Below are 14,788 nucleotides of genomic sequence, written 5' to 3' on the forward strand. Positions count from 1 at the left end.
TTATATTGTTCCACGTATCTAAGTTAGTCTCATAGGCGATTGCCTCTACAGCCGCACCGCTCAACTTACTTTTTATTACGCTAAGCAATGTGGGATGGTTCCTCCCCGCGACTTCTATTTGTTCGAGAACATTTTCTACCTCTCTAATATAAAAATTAAGTAATTTCTTAGTTCCGTCATATTTGGGAATAAGATCTACCAAAATTTTAAAATGCGGTGAATCTAATAGCGACATATTTTGAATTTAATTATATGAATTAATAAAGTTATAAAATATAACAATTTCTATATAGATCCGCTTACACTTAACAATACGCGTAACGTGACGCTAAGGAATGCCCGTCCGATGTGAGAACAAGACAATAGCCTATTGTTATAATGTTAAAGTTTTAAACCGATTTTAGGTTGAAACACTCATTAATTATATATATAAAAAAAAACTATATCTAGGACAGGAAATAGAGCAGGAAACTTGGCTTAGCGAGAGTACTCACCAGACCAGCAACTGCATTTCTTGTCGAGTCTCGTAGCAGCACGAGGGAACGCCCAATGCTCCAGGTGTACCCGCGTGGATCTCGGTGACCGCCCTTGATGAGGTTCCTTTGGATTGCAGTAACGCGACTAGGCAGTCGCCGTTTACCGGGGGACTTTGAAGAGTTTGATTCGCGGTTTTCCTAGTTAAACGTGCAATCCTACCGACTGCGCCAGTTAAGTTCAGGCAGACCGAAAAGACATTAAAAAAAAGAATTTATTTATTTATAAGTCTTTACAATTTGAAATCTACTACAAGACTGATCTAAATCTAAATAATACGAATACAATAATTAACTTTCAAATAAACTATAGTCGGCGAAATCGCTGAGTGCAACGTCAGCGATTACCAAGGGTTATGCCTTGGTAACTAGCGGCTTGCACTTTTTTGGTATGGCAGTACGTGATGTCGTAGCATGTCGACATCACTGCCACAAGGATATTTATGAGGAGCGCGGACCGGAACCCCAATCCGAAGACTGGTAGCGATTCGGAGAGTGTCAGGCTCAAGAAATGTTCCTGTATTTGACGAAGGGTATGCATGAACCCAGTAGCCGGCCGCATGCGTACCCACAGTCAAACCCCACGGTCCACTTCTGCATAATCCATATGGATTAAAATTATCACAAATAGTCGCCCCTACCTTCCTAACGGGAATACGTCGAATTACCGATAGTATATGTATCTTAAGAATCAAATCGATACTTTGAAAAAGAAAAAGGAAAACGTTATGATTAAGTATATTGACTTCTAATTACCATAGCAACGCATTCATACATACTAATATTCCAATTTTAAACACTATGGATATTGAATACAGAATTCTAAATCTTTATAAAACAAAGCAATACCACAAGTGTATTAATCTTTCACAAAATATGACCAAAAACGTTAATAATAAATTTGTGGAATTTATTCGAATGCGAGCTATGACAGTGCAGGCTAAAATAGCAGGAAATGGATACGAGGAGATTGAATTCTATGTACATAACGATGATTTGATAAATACAGGTATAGCGAAAACTTCGAGACCAGGAACATCATTTCAAAGAGAAATAAAAACTGCTAATAACGTATGTATAATTATATTTTATTAAATCCTACATATTATTTAGGTACTCAAAAATGTATCCTCTCGCTCTCTTAAACTATCTCTCTATAAGTGATAAGTAAATATTCGTAGAGTGTAAAATCTAAAAGCGACTTGTTATTGTTTCAGCAAGAGCTAAGATTAGCAACAACTACACTTGGGTCAAGGACAGGAACAGCTGGTCGAGCTCGAACTGCCCATTCCACTCTGCTTACAGCTTCTCGTTTCTCTAGAGCTGCAACTGCTGCAGCAGCAGGTTCAACCTATTCCGACGCCCCAGTAATCCTGAGATTTATTTCTGAAGATGATAAATATTTCATGCCTGCAGCGAAAACGTTGTTTGAATATATATATTATTGTGAAAGTAATGTTCGCAAGGTAAGACATATTACATATTTTTATGAACATCATAAACGACCTCTCATTATGAACTAGGAACTGTCTTCTTACCAACATCCCCAAAGATTTATTTACATATACATTCTCACCTCGCTAATATGATTATCGATAGTAAGAAACAAAGTAGAAGTGTGATCTATGACATATCGTGTGTGGAAAGCTGGTAATTCCCAAGTCAATGGATGCTGAACATCTTTGGGACTCGTCGACATAGTTTCTCGCTGAAAATGTGGAATAAGCACTGTCCATGTTAAAGCCACTGTATACTCTTTCAGGCAATAGAGGTAATATTTCAAGTCAAAAAACTCGACGAAAAACATGATTGGTGGTGGAGTTACTCATTAGCGCGATGTTATTACGCTCTTGGAATGCATAGAAATACTGAAGACTGTTTAAGACGATCATTAAAGCAACAGAAACACATTTCGGTTTATTTACGTTTGGTAGCTATGTACGTTAATCTTAACCAGCCTCTTTCAGCACTAGATGTTTGTAAACAGGGATTGTCCGTTTTCCACGAATATACTCCACTTTTACTGGAGCAGGCAAGAATTCATGAGATGATGGGTAACTCAGCCGTAGCAGTTAAATATTATAGAATGGTTGCACTACAAAATCCATCGAACATGGAAGCCGTAGCTAATATAGCTATGTATAATTTCTATAATGATCAACCAGAAATTGCTCTAAGATATTACAGGTAAGTGAAAAAGACATCATGACCAGATCGTTTTTCGAAAATTATAGGTACTACACCTTAAAACACACATGCAATGCTTACTATTGTATATGATTTCAGCTGACGGCCTGGGTTTTATTCGCGGCGAATCATTTGTCATTTATTTCTCCAACGAATCAGACATAGTAATGTCCCTTGGATTAGGGGTACGCTAAATCATAGAAATTTGGTTTCAGACGAATCTTGGCAACTCACATGCCCGGACCAGAAATTTACAACAATTTAGGGTTGTGTTGTTTGTACTGCAATCAATGGGACCTCATTCTTCCATGTTTTAGACAAGCCCTCTATTTTTCAACAAGTTTAAAAGCGCGATCAAACATTTGGTTCAATCTTGCGCATGTTTCTTTTGTAAGTGGATTCATGTGGAATATTTTTAAAGGAACATTTGTATTCGGATTTGTTTTATATAACAAACGGGTAGAATGCTTACCTGATCTTAAGTGGACTCGAATTACCCATGAACACTCACATCGCCAGAACGCTCGTATGTGCGTTGCTAGCCTTTTAAGGATTGGTACACTCTCTGGTCAAATAGCTCTTCGTTGAACACGATCAAGTAGAAGGAGCTGGTATTGCAGCTCCCGCCCAGAGGCGAGAACAATACTCTATGTGAGTCGGAATTTGCGCTTCACTCGATATGTCAACGTATTTTTAAAGCTGAAAACACGCAAACTTGTGTCTAGATTTAGTCGAACCCAGTCTGAGACTCCATGTTCAGACACAAGTTTGTTTGCAAAAACGTTTAAACCGACGGTGGGACTTATATTATGGTGGACATAGTTCACCGACTCTTAGTCCCAGTTTGTCAATATCTAATGTTAGGATGTCCCAATTGAAGACATAGAAGACTGATGAGTTCGGTTCCACACATCCCAAGTATGATGAACTTCTAAATACGTCACTAAAAGCCTCTCACTACTGAATTTAATGTTTCTCATACTAAAACAGCGAAGGAGTGCAAGTTCTCACCCGCAATTTGTCCAGGTTTAATATGGGTATGTTTCGCAAGCAAGACTAGACTCAGACATTTTCACCATTGGACCGAATTGCCACTTGATATAGCTAGGATGACGGCAAAACGCCTGTCTACAGTACAGTACATCATAAAAAACATTTATTTTTTTATTTTTTCAGGCCTCTGGTGATTTAATTCTAGCTCGTCGCTGTTTACAAAACAGTTTAGCTATCACTGAGCATCCCCTCGCGCAGAAAGCTCTCCTATCGCTGAATTCTAGGGTGAAAGCACAAAACAAAGAGGGTCTTTAAACAATATATATTTTAAGTTAAATAAGATAAATGCTCTTTAATTGAAGAATCGAAATATTGTAGATTAAGTAATTCTTCACACTTTAAAGCTGCCAACGAATCCAATATGGGTTCAGGATGGGTTCGTTGTACCTCTGAGTAATTACTTTTGATTGTTATTGTCGGCTCCAATGATATTTTCGAAATATAACGCGCTTTTATCTGTAAAAATACTAACTAATAAATAAAGAAATTATTGCTAAGACTTTTACTTAATACTTTACGTTACTTAATAAAAATTACCTGACCCAGATTTGACGGCGACACACCAATATTTTCCCAGCTATCAACACCCTTTGGTATTATAAGAGGCTTTAAATAATTTGAATTTTTATCCTTCAAAGATATACCATTACCAAACCCCATTCCATAAAACATATCCTTTGCTTTCTTCACTAAAGGTGCCTCATTTTGGGAATAAAAAATAAGATGTGCCTTATATAAAAATGCAACACTTCTTAAGGTTGTGCAAATGAGTTTTTTAAGTTCAGATTCTGTAACATATGTTTGGTATTAGAAAACAAACAATTTTATACTTCCCGAAATTACTTATCTACTGTGTTACGAACAAACGTCTCACATCGTCGTATCTCTCTAGATAGATTATAGATTACTCCAGTAAGTACCTGTCTATCTTTTTTATTATATTGCTTGAAAAAATGTATAATTTTAACATGTCGTACGTACCTATATTTTTAAAAAGATCATAGTTTCCTCCTATAATTACTAATTCTGGTGACGTATCTGGATTCTTGTAAATATTTGCAATAGTTTCCAGGCTAATTTCTAAGACGTTCCATAAACTCCTGCTTTTATTTAAGTCAACCATAATACAAAAATAGAAATTATGCTCTACCGGAACGGCAGTAAGTGCTTCTTTCATCATTTCCAATTTACCTCCGTACTCCCATACATGGCATATCGTTTTATCAATTCCATGTTTTTGAATTGACTTTCTTCCAAAAGAATATTCCAATACCAACGTCTCACGTGGTGCTTCATTTTTTTCAAGAAAAGTATTTATTAAAGACGATTTTCCCTGCAAAAGCGAATAGTAGAAGAAAGTAATGTCGCCTCCAACCGGATGTGGGTTACATTTATGACTTCAACTGATATTTAAAGAAAGCAGGTGATACCCTGCTGAGTATATTACCCCTGAGTATATTAACACTTTCTGTTTTGGTACGCATAGAAATCCGATTCTGTGGTTGATAACTATGATTACAAGCCATATGCTTTACAAACGAAGTGACAACGGCCAAATAAAATAGGTTCTATTGGCGTACTCGAAACTAGGGTATTAATACATTTTAGATGCTATACTTCATCAAGGTCTTACTTCAATAACACTTTCTAATACCCTTTAAGACATGTAGGCACTTACCACATTTTTACTCCCAACTATTATAATAGTACTAGAGGAACTATTTTTCTTCAATTCAGTAAATGAATTTTTTACTAATTTGGATGCTATTTCTGGAATTGACATAACTTATAATTGTTAAATACAATAATCGTTTTTCTTAGTAGCACAACTGTTCACCCAAACGGTTGTTGGATCGGTTACCAAGCAACAAAATCAGTAAATAGTCACTGTTATCTAACTTGTTCTATGAAATATTTTTTATACTTAATTCTCTACATGACATTTACAAAAAGTACAATACCAATAAAGTGTTCGTTTCGGTATAAATAAATGAGCCCGTTAGTTTTTCGTACATTTATAAATTATAATAAAACATTCTCGTTTCCGAGAATGTACAACAGATCAACATTACTTATATTCGTTATAGAAAACAAATGTGTCACATAGTTTTAATAAATAACTTAAGTTACGGATTTTGTTAGTCCAGCGTCGCAACCCCCCAAACCAACTACCCCAAATTTAATGTTAGTTATAAGATCAAGTTTTAAACAAGACAGTTGACACTAAGCTTCAGTGTTTCATTTATTTGAACAACCGCCACTCAACATAACTCACGTCATATAATCGTATTTGTAGATCAGCGATTATAATCGATTGATCATTTAATTATTTCCAATACCGTTAATATAGGCGAGAGTAAAACAAAAACAAAAAATATTTTAATACAGTTTTATTACTTTGAATTGCTATACACTATAGAATCAATGAATTTACAAAGTTGTAATTATTTGACCAAGCTTCTATCTATTAACAGATATTTAATCAGGGTTGATGGTTTGTGTATGAAACTTTTGGGATCTAAAATAAACGGCATTATTATATACGTGAGAAAATAGTATCTGGATAGTTACCAGAGTTGCGATGATATTTCCATACAAAAAATGTTATCAAATACGACAATAACTTTAATCGGTATTTAATAATAAGGCCGAGTGTTTAATAATTCTCTTTAAATTTTTTTGTATATCTATATTAATCAATTGGTAATATTATACAAATGGTAGCTCCATTTAACTACTATTTCCTACACTGTAGTAACAAATATCTGAAAACTATAAAAATATGATATAATATGAAAACGATAATTAATTAAATTATCAGGGTTTGGACAAATAGTTAAAATTATAAAGCCTTAAAAGAAATAATTTTAGAATATTATGATACATAAAAAACGTTTAAATACAGTATAACCACAAAATAACACAATCCAGTGCAACAAAAAAAAATAGAAATATATGTGCATACAACAAGTTATGTTTCACGACTATTTTACTTGTATAAGTTACGAATTAAGAATACTAAGTATAGATACCGGCAAACATCTTGAAGAAATGTCCTTGCCTGCGCAGAAGCGATTTTAGGTATTACTGGGAGAGTGACGTGTCGATCGCGTGATTGGTAAATCAGATGACGTTTGAGTCCCGCGCTGTGTACGATGCCACTCCCTTGTTTATTGTTCAAGATGTTTGCCGGTATCTATACAGAATATAATTATCAACTTTTTAGAGTTATTTGAGGTCGTAACGAAATAGGGACGGAGCTAGGTAACAACTTAAAACAGTGATACCTCTTAATTAGGTTATTTAGCGAGCACTTGTCTTATAGTATAATAGGGTAGGTCTTTAGGCCTCTCAAAACAAAATACCTGGATAAAAAAAACCCTGGAGTAGATTTAGTGCCACAATTAAATGCACTATTTCGCACTTAGTGACATAAAAAAAGTCGCTGGGTAAGCACAAAATCATTATCAAAATAAACAATGAAATTCTGAATAATTTGTAAATCATGTCAAATTTTATCGTTAGCTTTGAACAAAAATAAACATGGTTTTATATAAATTATGTTATATTTACAATAATTAAAATATAAGAACAATTTTTCTTAAGCCTCTTTTTAAACTTAGTCAAATTTACAATTCCAACATAAGAAAATTTACTCAAAGCTTTAAAGACATTTCTTTAAATATTATGTAAACAGACATCCACTACGTAGAGTTAAATTTGCACATCGATTTAAATAAGTAATACTCTAATAAGGAAATTTAAATTGATAAGAGTTTGACTCTATACCAGAAACCTAAAAAACATCTACAATTTAACGAAAATCTCACAATACTTAAATTTTAGTTAAATGCAAGCTATTTTGTACTTAGAGTATCGTAGCTTATGATTATATAGTTTCTAATAAAAAATAAAAATACATCTCTTTAAAATACAATTGATTCAAGAAACTTTCAGATAGGGGGAGTCAAAAACTTATTTCACTTTTGAGGTAAATAAATAGTTAACTAAACCGCTAGTTGTAGGTAAATCTAAACAAGAATACCATTATTTTTTTAATTTATATATGTTACAAGACATACTCATGTATGTATTCATTGTTTGTATTGTGCATGTCACAGGCTGATCATAGAATTGATCATTTCATGAAATATAGCCATATTAAATGCTATAACCAAGTAAATGAATAATCAAACATTTAATGGAATTATGAATTCTAGGATCAGGCCACGACATAAAGAAATTATATTGCCGCTCCCTAGGCCATCAAACAAATAATTTATCGCTCCCGACGAGCTCGTTTAGCGCGTCCTGCTGAACCACTATTCTGTTCTTCATCATCACGCCGTTGTGTTTGGGGCCGTTGAAGTTGGCTTTGAGCAGTCAATTGCAATTGCAAAGCATGAGTGTTTAATCGTTCTGCAAGCAACAAAGGCTTTAGAGCAGCCATTTTATGACTGAAAAGTGTCACCCGAGGCCTGCTGTTAACTGCTGCCGTTAATTGTTCTCGAACTGTCATTTCTACATTTGAAGCATCATTCCAGCTATCATTGCTTCCGGTTGAATTAGTTTCGCATTGTGTAGGTACATCCTCACCGATATGGTTGTTATCAGTATTGCAAACAATGTTGACTTGAGCCCTCACCTCGGAATCAAATTTTGATATAGTGCTTACAAGAGGTTTAGCCCAACCAATATGAAGAATTGGTGTCTGGCTGCCTTCCTCCCATTTACAGATGCCATCATAAAATCTGTGTGTTTATTCAAATCTATTACAACATTACAGTAAAAAATATGTTGAAATACATAATGCATTTGACTTTAGAGAATCTTTAACTATAGTAATAGTCATAAAATTCTGGTGTTAATTAATAATTAATAAAACAAACAGTTGTTAAATAACTTGATTGAAGAACATTGTTCAGCAGTATTCAACTTTACCTCAATAAAGATGCAAAACACTCAGGATCCTTCAAGATTGACCTTGCAGAATGCCCGGAACTTTCGGCCTTCATTAACTGTGGTATTAACTCATTTGCTATTTCCGCGAATTCTTTATAAATTTCTTCATCATCACGGGAATAATTGTAACTGAAAGATAAATTTAATACAATATAAATCTTAGGAACTTATAAAAATAAAATAAATTCTTCCTAATATGTATGTTCCTACAGACATATTAGGAAGAATTAATTTAAAGTATTATGTTGAGCTAGTTGAAATTTTTAAAAATAAGTTGGACTGAATAATAAATAGCAACCAATAATAATACAAACTGTCTGATAACATCTCCTGCACAGGCCCAAGCATGAAAAGCTTCCTTGTACATCTTATGGCGGTGGTAGTAACCACCTTGAAATGTATATGGATAAACATGACGATCATCATAGTGGCTTCTAGATGAACGGATTGCTTGTAGATAGAGTGCTGTGGAGTCTGGTTTTGGGGTATTTGGTTTTGTGTCTATAGTTTCTTTGAATATGCATTGCTTAGATTCATCAGGATAGTTTGATAACATATGCTCCTCTAAGTCAGCAAGATTCCCCAAGGCCATAGGGTATGTGTCCAGATGACCTGGAATTTTATTAAACCATTCATATCTTTGGCGCCAGCTGTCAAAATGCCATTAATATTTCGATAACATTTAGTTACATCTAGGTCTTATAGAGTGTATAAGCTCCACTCCACCATGACATGACATTGCATGTAAGGTAATATTCAGTTAAAGCTTTTCTATCATTCATTTTTTATAGCCTAATAATAATATACCTTTGTCATACAGTAGCCATAGAAGTTTATACTGCATTAGAGAAACTTCATGGACATCAATGGTCGGAGTTAAAGTGGAGTTGACAGATGAGACTAAAGCTGCAAGTTCCATAACTCTAGTACATATTACTGGTTTCCCAGCCACATACAGCCAAGAATGTGCAAGAACACCATCACCTACAGATCTTCCTCTTTTATCTTCGTTACCTTTACCATGCCAAGTTACCTATAAACAAATAAGTATATATTTTATAAATATAATACTTTATCACTTGAACATTCAAAATTCAACTTGATACTTTATTTTGTATGGTTCTATCCAATAAAGTGTAAACAATTTTTTTTATTGGCACAGCAGCATAGTTCACAAACATAGATAGTTATTTTATATAAATATAAAAGGAAAGTTTGTACCATATATTATACCTCAGCTGTTTCTTTTCCACCTTTCCCAAAGACCACCCATGCATGATCTTCAGAGAGAGCAAGATGTACATCATTTTTACCTAATACTTGACAAGCAGCTGTAACTGCAAATGCAACACCAAAACAATCCAACTTATTTCCTGTCAAAAAACTATATATTGACTGAAGGTGTGCTCTATCTTTATAGTAACTACGTGTTAACGAGTTCCAAACGACATCTGCAACTCGTTTTACTAATTCTCGTGTTGAATATTCGCCGCCAAGTAATTTTGCATCCACGCCACATTTCATCAAAGAAGTGAATCGTTCGTATAAAGACTTTACTTCATCCCATGTTAATGAGGGAAACTTCATTTTGAATTTATTGTTACCTAGATTTACATCTTTGTCGCTTGCTTTGATATTAGTAAGATTATTTTCAACGGCTCCAACAATAATTGAGAAAAAGGACAAATCTGGTTCCTTCTCCGAACGCAACTGTTCTTCAAATAGTTCACACACCTTTTGAATGCTATCAATAGGAAATAAATGTTTGTATTCTAAAAGCAAGCTCATTGTTAGATTTTTACATTATTTAATGCTTTTTTTAATGAGATGTGCAAATGTTTACTTAGTTTGTAATCCACAATTATAATACTAAATGAATAAACAAGCCGGCTTAAAATGTTTAATGTGACAACGACAAAATAGGCAATACTATCGAAGTACATAGTGTATATTAATTAATATATTCGGGAATAGAAGCCACTCCCGACAAAAATGTAAAGTTACGCCCTCTTAAGTTGAGCCCCTTAACTACAATAATATATATGTATAGTATTAGTTGAAATACATCAATTTATTCGCAAAAAACAACTAAACAGCTTTTCTTAGGTTGACGTACGGGAGACGTCAAAAATGCATTGAATTTCGACAAACAGAAGTTCGATTCGTACTTAGTCGAGTGCGTAACCTACAGACAGTCATTAATCTTGTCCATTATGATTTCTAGTACTAAAGTTACTAAAAGATTAAATCACGTTATTAAGCCGAAATATTCAATTGATGCTAGTCATTTATTTTATAATATAGTACTAACTGTGCGTTGTTTGGTCGTAGTGTGTTTAATATCAGCTTAAGAGTACAAAAACGCCACGAGTAAAAAGCGATTTTAATTTACCGTACAACATATTTAATTTAGGTACTTATTACCGCGCACCCTAATTTTTACCAATGTATTCATAAAAAACTTATTGATAAATGTACTATAGGCCCCAACTAGTAATTGTGTTGTCCATACAATGGCTGTCATTAAAATAAATATACATAACAACACATTCTTGACCTCCAAAAACATAACTTATCTATGTTAATAATTATTATACTATAACAAATTATATTTATACTAGGTAATAATACTTTAAATATTTAGAAGAATAACATAAATACTGGACAAATGAGATTACTGGTGATTTCAATACAGGCTTACTGTAGCCTATAGTAAATTATAAAAGTAAAAGGATTAATTAAATTTCATCTTCAAACATTAAGAATCTTTGTAGGCTTATCGGTATTGGTAATGAAGGTATACATTGATGTAGTGGTTTTTGTCTACAAAGTAATCTAATTTGAATCCTACAAATATCTAATAGACTAAAAGGTTCTTTACATATCTGATGCAACCAATATGCAGTTGTATCTTTATTTTGTATACAACACTGTTCAAGTTCAGGCCTGTAATGACCGGCTTTAAGTAATAGTCTTGCTAAATGATTTGTTGCCCTCCGTTTAACCATTGATAGGTTGTCTAACCCACATGATTGAAAATCAATTGTATTTACATCTGCTCCATGGCGAATAAGTAATATTGCTGCATTATCCTTTTGTAATAATAGTGCTCTATTTAGAGCTGTGTCGCCAGTTAAAGCTGTTGCATTCATGTCTATTTTTTCCTCCAGTAATAGTAAAAGTAATTGTTCAAACTGATTTAGGTCTTTAAAACTTTCAACTGCTATATGCAAAGCATTAGAACCTGTTATATTATTGCACAAATTTATATTAGCTTTCTTTTGTAATAGTTCTTTGATTATTTCAATGTGTGATAATCTAACAGCTAATAATAAAGCAGTGTCCCCTGCGTCATCACACAAATTTATACCACCTCCTCGATTAATAAGCATTCTGACTATATCTTTTTGACCTTGCATTACAGCATTGTGTAAAAGTTTGTGAGAATGTGTAACTCGAGCACCAGAAGTTAACAAAACTTCTACAACTTGAGTATATTTTTGCCAAACAGCTTCACATAGTGGAGTATACCCATGGATTTCTTCACCATTAACATTGGCACCAGAAGATATTAAATATTTTATCACATAGATGTGGCCTCTTCCAGTTGCCAAGTATAAAGCAGTTCGTTCATTGGTATCTCTAGCTTCTAAATTTGCTCCATTGGATACTAAAATTTTTACTAATTCTAAAAATCCCCTAGAAGCTGCAAAATGCAAGGCTGTCATTTTTTCGTGAGTTTTATAGTTTATGTGACTTCCAGCTGACAACAGCATATTAACTATTTGAATATTGTTTCTTATAACAGCTATATGCAATGCAGTAAGACCATCTCCCGCAGTTACATCTAATTTACTGCCAGAATCAAGTAATAATTTTACTATTTCAGTATGTCCTTGCTCTGTTGCATAATGTAAGGCTGTTCTCATATATGCATCTTGTTGATTAATTCCATTAGTAACTTTTGATGCTGAAGCTAATGCTGCACCTGTTTTTTCTAATATAGCAGCATACCACCTGTAAATTGATGACCAAGTTTCATCTTCATGTGTTATAGGTGCAGCTGTACCGATATCCTCATCCCATTCAAGATCAACATGAAGAGATGTAGCAACACTGGCTGCCTGAGGTTTTGTGTTTCCTGCTTTACTTTCACTACTACTGTCACTACTAGAACCATCACTATTCAAAGATACCAAGATATCCTGATTTATTTTTTCATTATTTTTAATTTCCTTGCCATTTATATTTTGCTTATGACATTGATAAAGCTCTTCACTGGTATTTTTAAATTTACTAACACTTCCATCATGAGGTCCAACACTTTTCAATTTCCTCTTATGTGACCTATTACACTTCTTAAAAATGATTCCTTGCTTTGACGCTACATTTTCATTATATGAATCAAGTAATATTTGTACAACAACCGTGTTACCCAATTTAGATGCCTCTCCCAAACACGTTTTTCCATGGCTAGTTATTTTATTTGGATTTGCCCCCCTGGAAATATGTTGTAAAATAGCATTATTATCACTTTTTATTATGTCTTGAAGCAATTTGTCTTCTAAAGACGTTTCCATGACATACTATGACTACAAATAATACTTTTCACGACGTTTAAAAACTATACATATTTAATTAGAGGGGAATTAGTTTAAACAAAACCATGCACAGCTAATCCGGTGCAAATACAAGAATTATTCTATTATGTATATTTGTTTCATTTAATATTTATAAAGAATGTACAGTTTAGAGAATAATGTATACACCAAACACATATGTACATAATATTATTATAATTTTTAATCAATTTAAATAAACTATAACCATAGACTACAAAATTAAGTACAGAGGGCTTAGACAAGATGCCTTAACAGTAGTGTGAGTAGAAAGTCGAAAACTATTTTTTTTTCTGAAAATGACAGCTCGTGTCGACTTGGTAGCCTACGCCCAAAAGACGCGAGTCGTGATACAATAAGCGATGCCATCACAGTGCTACGAAAAGACACATTAACGCTCACGTTTTTCGGTAGTCAACGGCCAATGAATGTTTCGGCAATTTAGAAAATACTTCGTTTATCCGCTATGTTTTTACGTGACCTCAAAAGCTGCTGTTTGCTATAAATAGGAACCGGTATCGCCATTTTTAATGGCTAATGTTTTAAATGAATATTATGGACGTTTTATCGAAAAGGTGTTTTTATGTTATTAAATAAATTTCATTTTATCTTGTTATTTTAAACGTTCTCGTAAAATCATAATGACTCTTAACTAGAATCTATATTATTTCAGTTAAGAGTTTTAGTTTTTATTTATATTGATATTGTACGGGCTCGTTGATCTAGTTCTTAGGGTAGGAAATTAAACACTCCAATGATGACAATCACTATAATTCACTTCACTGATTTTACTTAAAATTTAACGTTTAATTAAATAAATATTAATCTTACTAACAATATGAAAATTAATATAATAATATCGAGAATACTAGCAAATTAGTAGGTAAATATTTCCTTTCTTTTCTTTTAAGCTATTGTTTTCTGAATTTCGCACGGCCTGGTTGTATTGGATATCTTTTGTTGATATATTTTATATTGTACGTAAGCCTTTGTAATGGTTCTTAAATTTAAAGAAATACATTATGTAGCTTGTAAGATGCTTTTTTGTTGTAAATAGTACGTGGGTAACACTAAATATGTTTAGAACTGGCTAGCAGTTCCCAGAAATATTACTAATGAAAACTTTTTTGATTTTCAATTTTAGAACTCTTTGGTTACCTAATGCATATTATATATATTGCATTCAGTTGTCATTTGTTTTTGTGAATTGGCGGCAAATTTAAAACCCTTGTTAGACGTGAAAATGACCTTAGTGAACCTCACGCGAGAAAATTTTCGGTTAATGATTTATTATGTTTCGTTGTGGGCTTACTCAACAACAAAGCTATGTTAGGCTACGATTAGCATTTCTTAATGAAGCCTCATCTCGTGCCACTATTTAAAATTGGTTTAACGAGTTTAAGCGTGGACATAACAATCTCAATGATGATCCGC

The 14,788-nt window shown here is 33.4% G+C and overlaps 4 protein-coding genes across 8 annotated transcripts; 1 reads left to right on the plus strand and 3 right to left on the minus strand.

Annotated features, from left to right (window-relative positions):
• The first annotated feature begins 1,334 nt into the window (after window positions 1-1,334).
• On the plus strand, window positions 1,335-4,028 carry LOC123720269 (tetratricopeptide repeat protein 8). The gene is made up of 5 exons (XM_045676810.1): window positions 1,335-1,604; window positions 1,715-1,999; window positions 2,296-2,720; window positions 2,936-3,110; window positions 3,897-4,028. The coding sequence occupies exons 1-5, from the start codon at window positions 1,335-1,337 to the stop codon at window positions 4,026-4,028; spliced, it is 1,287 nt and encodes a 428-aa protein (XP_045532766.1).
• Window positions 4,021-5,615, minus strand: LOC123720362 (cytoplasmic dynein 2 light intermediate chain 1). Of its 3 annotated transcripts, none has more exons than XM_045676934.1 (4): window positions 5,452-5,615; window positions 4,755-5,106; window positions 4,316-4,561; window positions 4,021-4,229 (listed from the first exon to the last, which is right to left on the minus strand). In XM_045676934.1, exons 1-4 carry the CDS (start codon window positions 5,554-5,556, stop codon window positions 4,171-4,173), a joined length of 762 nt encoding a protein of 253 aa, XP_045532890.1. In that variant the 5' UTR covers window positions 5,557-5,615; the 3' UTR covers window positions 4,021-4,170. The 3 variants fall into 3 exon arrangements, with proteins under 3 accessions (XP_045532890.1, XP_045532889.1, XP_045532891.1); XM_045676933.1 differs by having other exon boundaries at window positions 4,311-4,561; XM_045676935.1 differs by having other exon boundaries at window positions 4,197-4,240; window positions 4,311-4,561.
• Window positions 5,616-6,937: 1,322 nt separating this feature from the next.
• On the minus strand, window positions 6,938-10,693 carry LOC123720057 (menin). Of its 3 annotated transcripts, none has more exons than XM_045676504.1 (5): window positions 9,969-10,693; window positions 9,543-9,768; window positions 9,050-9,347; window positions 8,715-8,864; window positions 6,938-6,969 (listed from the first exon to the last, which is right to left on the minus strand). In XM_045676504.1, exons 1-5 carry the CDS (start codon window positions 10,521-10,523, stop codon window positions 6,951-6,953), a joined length of 1,248 nt encoding a protein of 415 aa, XP_045532460.1. In that variant the 5' UTR covers window positions 10,524-10,693; the 3' UTR covers window positions 6,938-6,950. The 3 variants fall into 3 exon arrangements, with proteins under 3 accessions (XP_045532460.1, XP_045532459.1, XP_045532458.1); XM_045676503.1 differs by lacking the exon at window positions 6,938-6,969 and adding an exon at window positions 7,323-8,192; XM_045676502.1 differs by lacking the exon at window positions 6,938-6,969 and adding an exon at window positions 7,323-8,524.
• An 89-nt stretch (window positions 10,694-10,782) lies between these two features.
• On the minus strand, window positions 10,783-13,539 carry LOC123720056 (ankyrin-3-like). The gene has a single exon (XM_045676501.1). The coding sequence runs from the start codon at window positions 13,313-13,315 to the stop codon at window positions 11,474-11,476; it is 1,842 nt and encodes a 613-aa protein (XP_045532457.1). The 5' UTR covers window positions 13,316-13,539; the 3' UTR covers window positions 10,783-11,473.
• Window positions 13,540-14,788: the final 1,249 nt, after the last annotated feature.

This window comes from Pieris brassicae, chromosome 2 (genome assembly GCF_905147105.1).
Source record: "Pieris brassicae chromosome 2, ilPieBrab1.1, whole genome shotgun sequence".
Classification (NCBI taxonomy): domain Eukaryota; kingdom Metazoa; phylum Arthropoda; class Insecta; order Lepidoptera; family Pieridae; genus Pieris; species Pieris brassicae.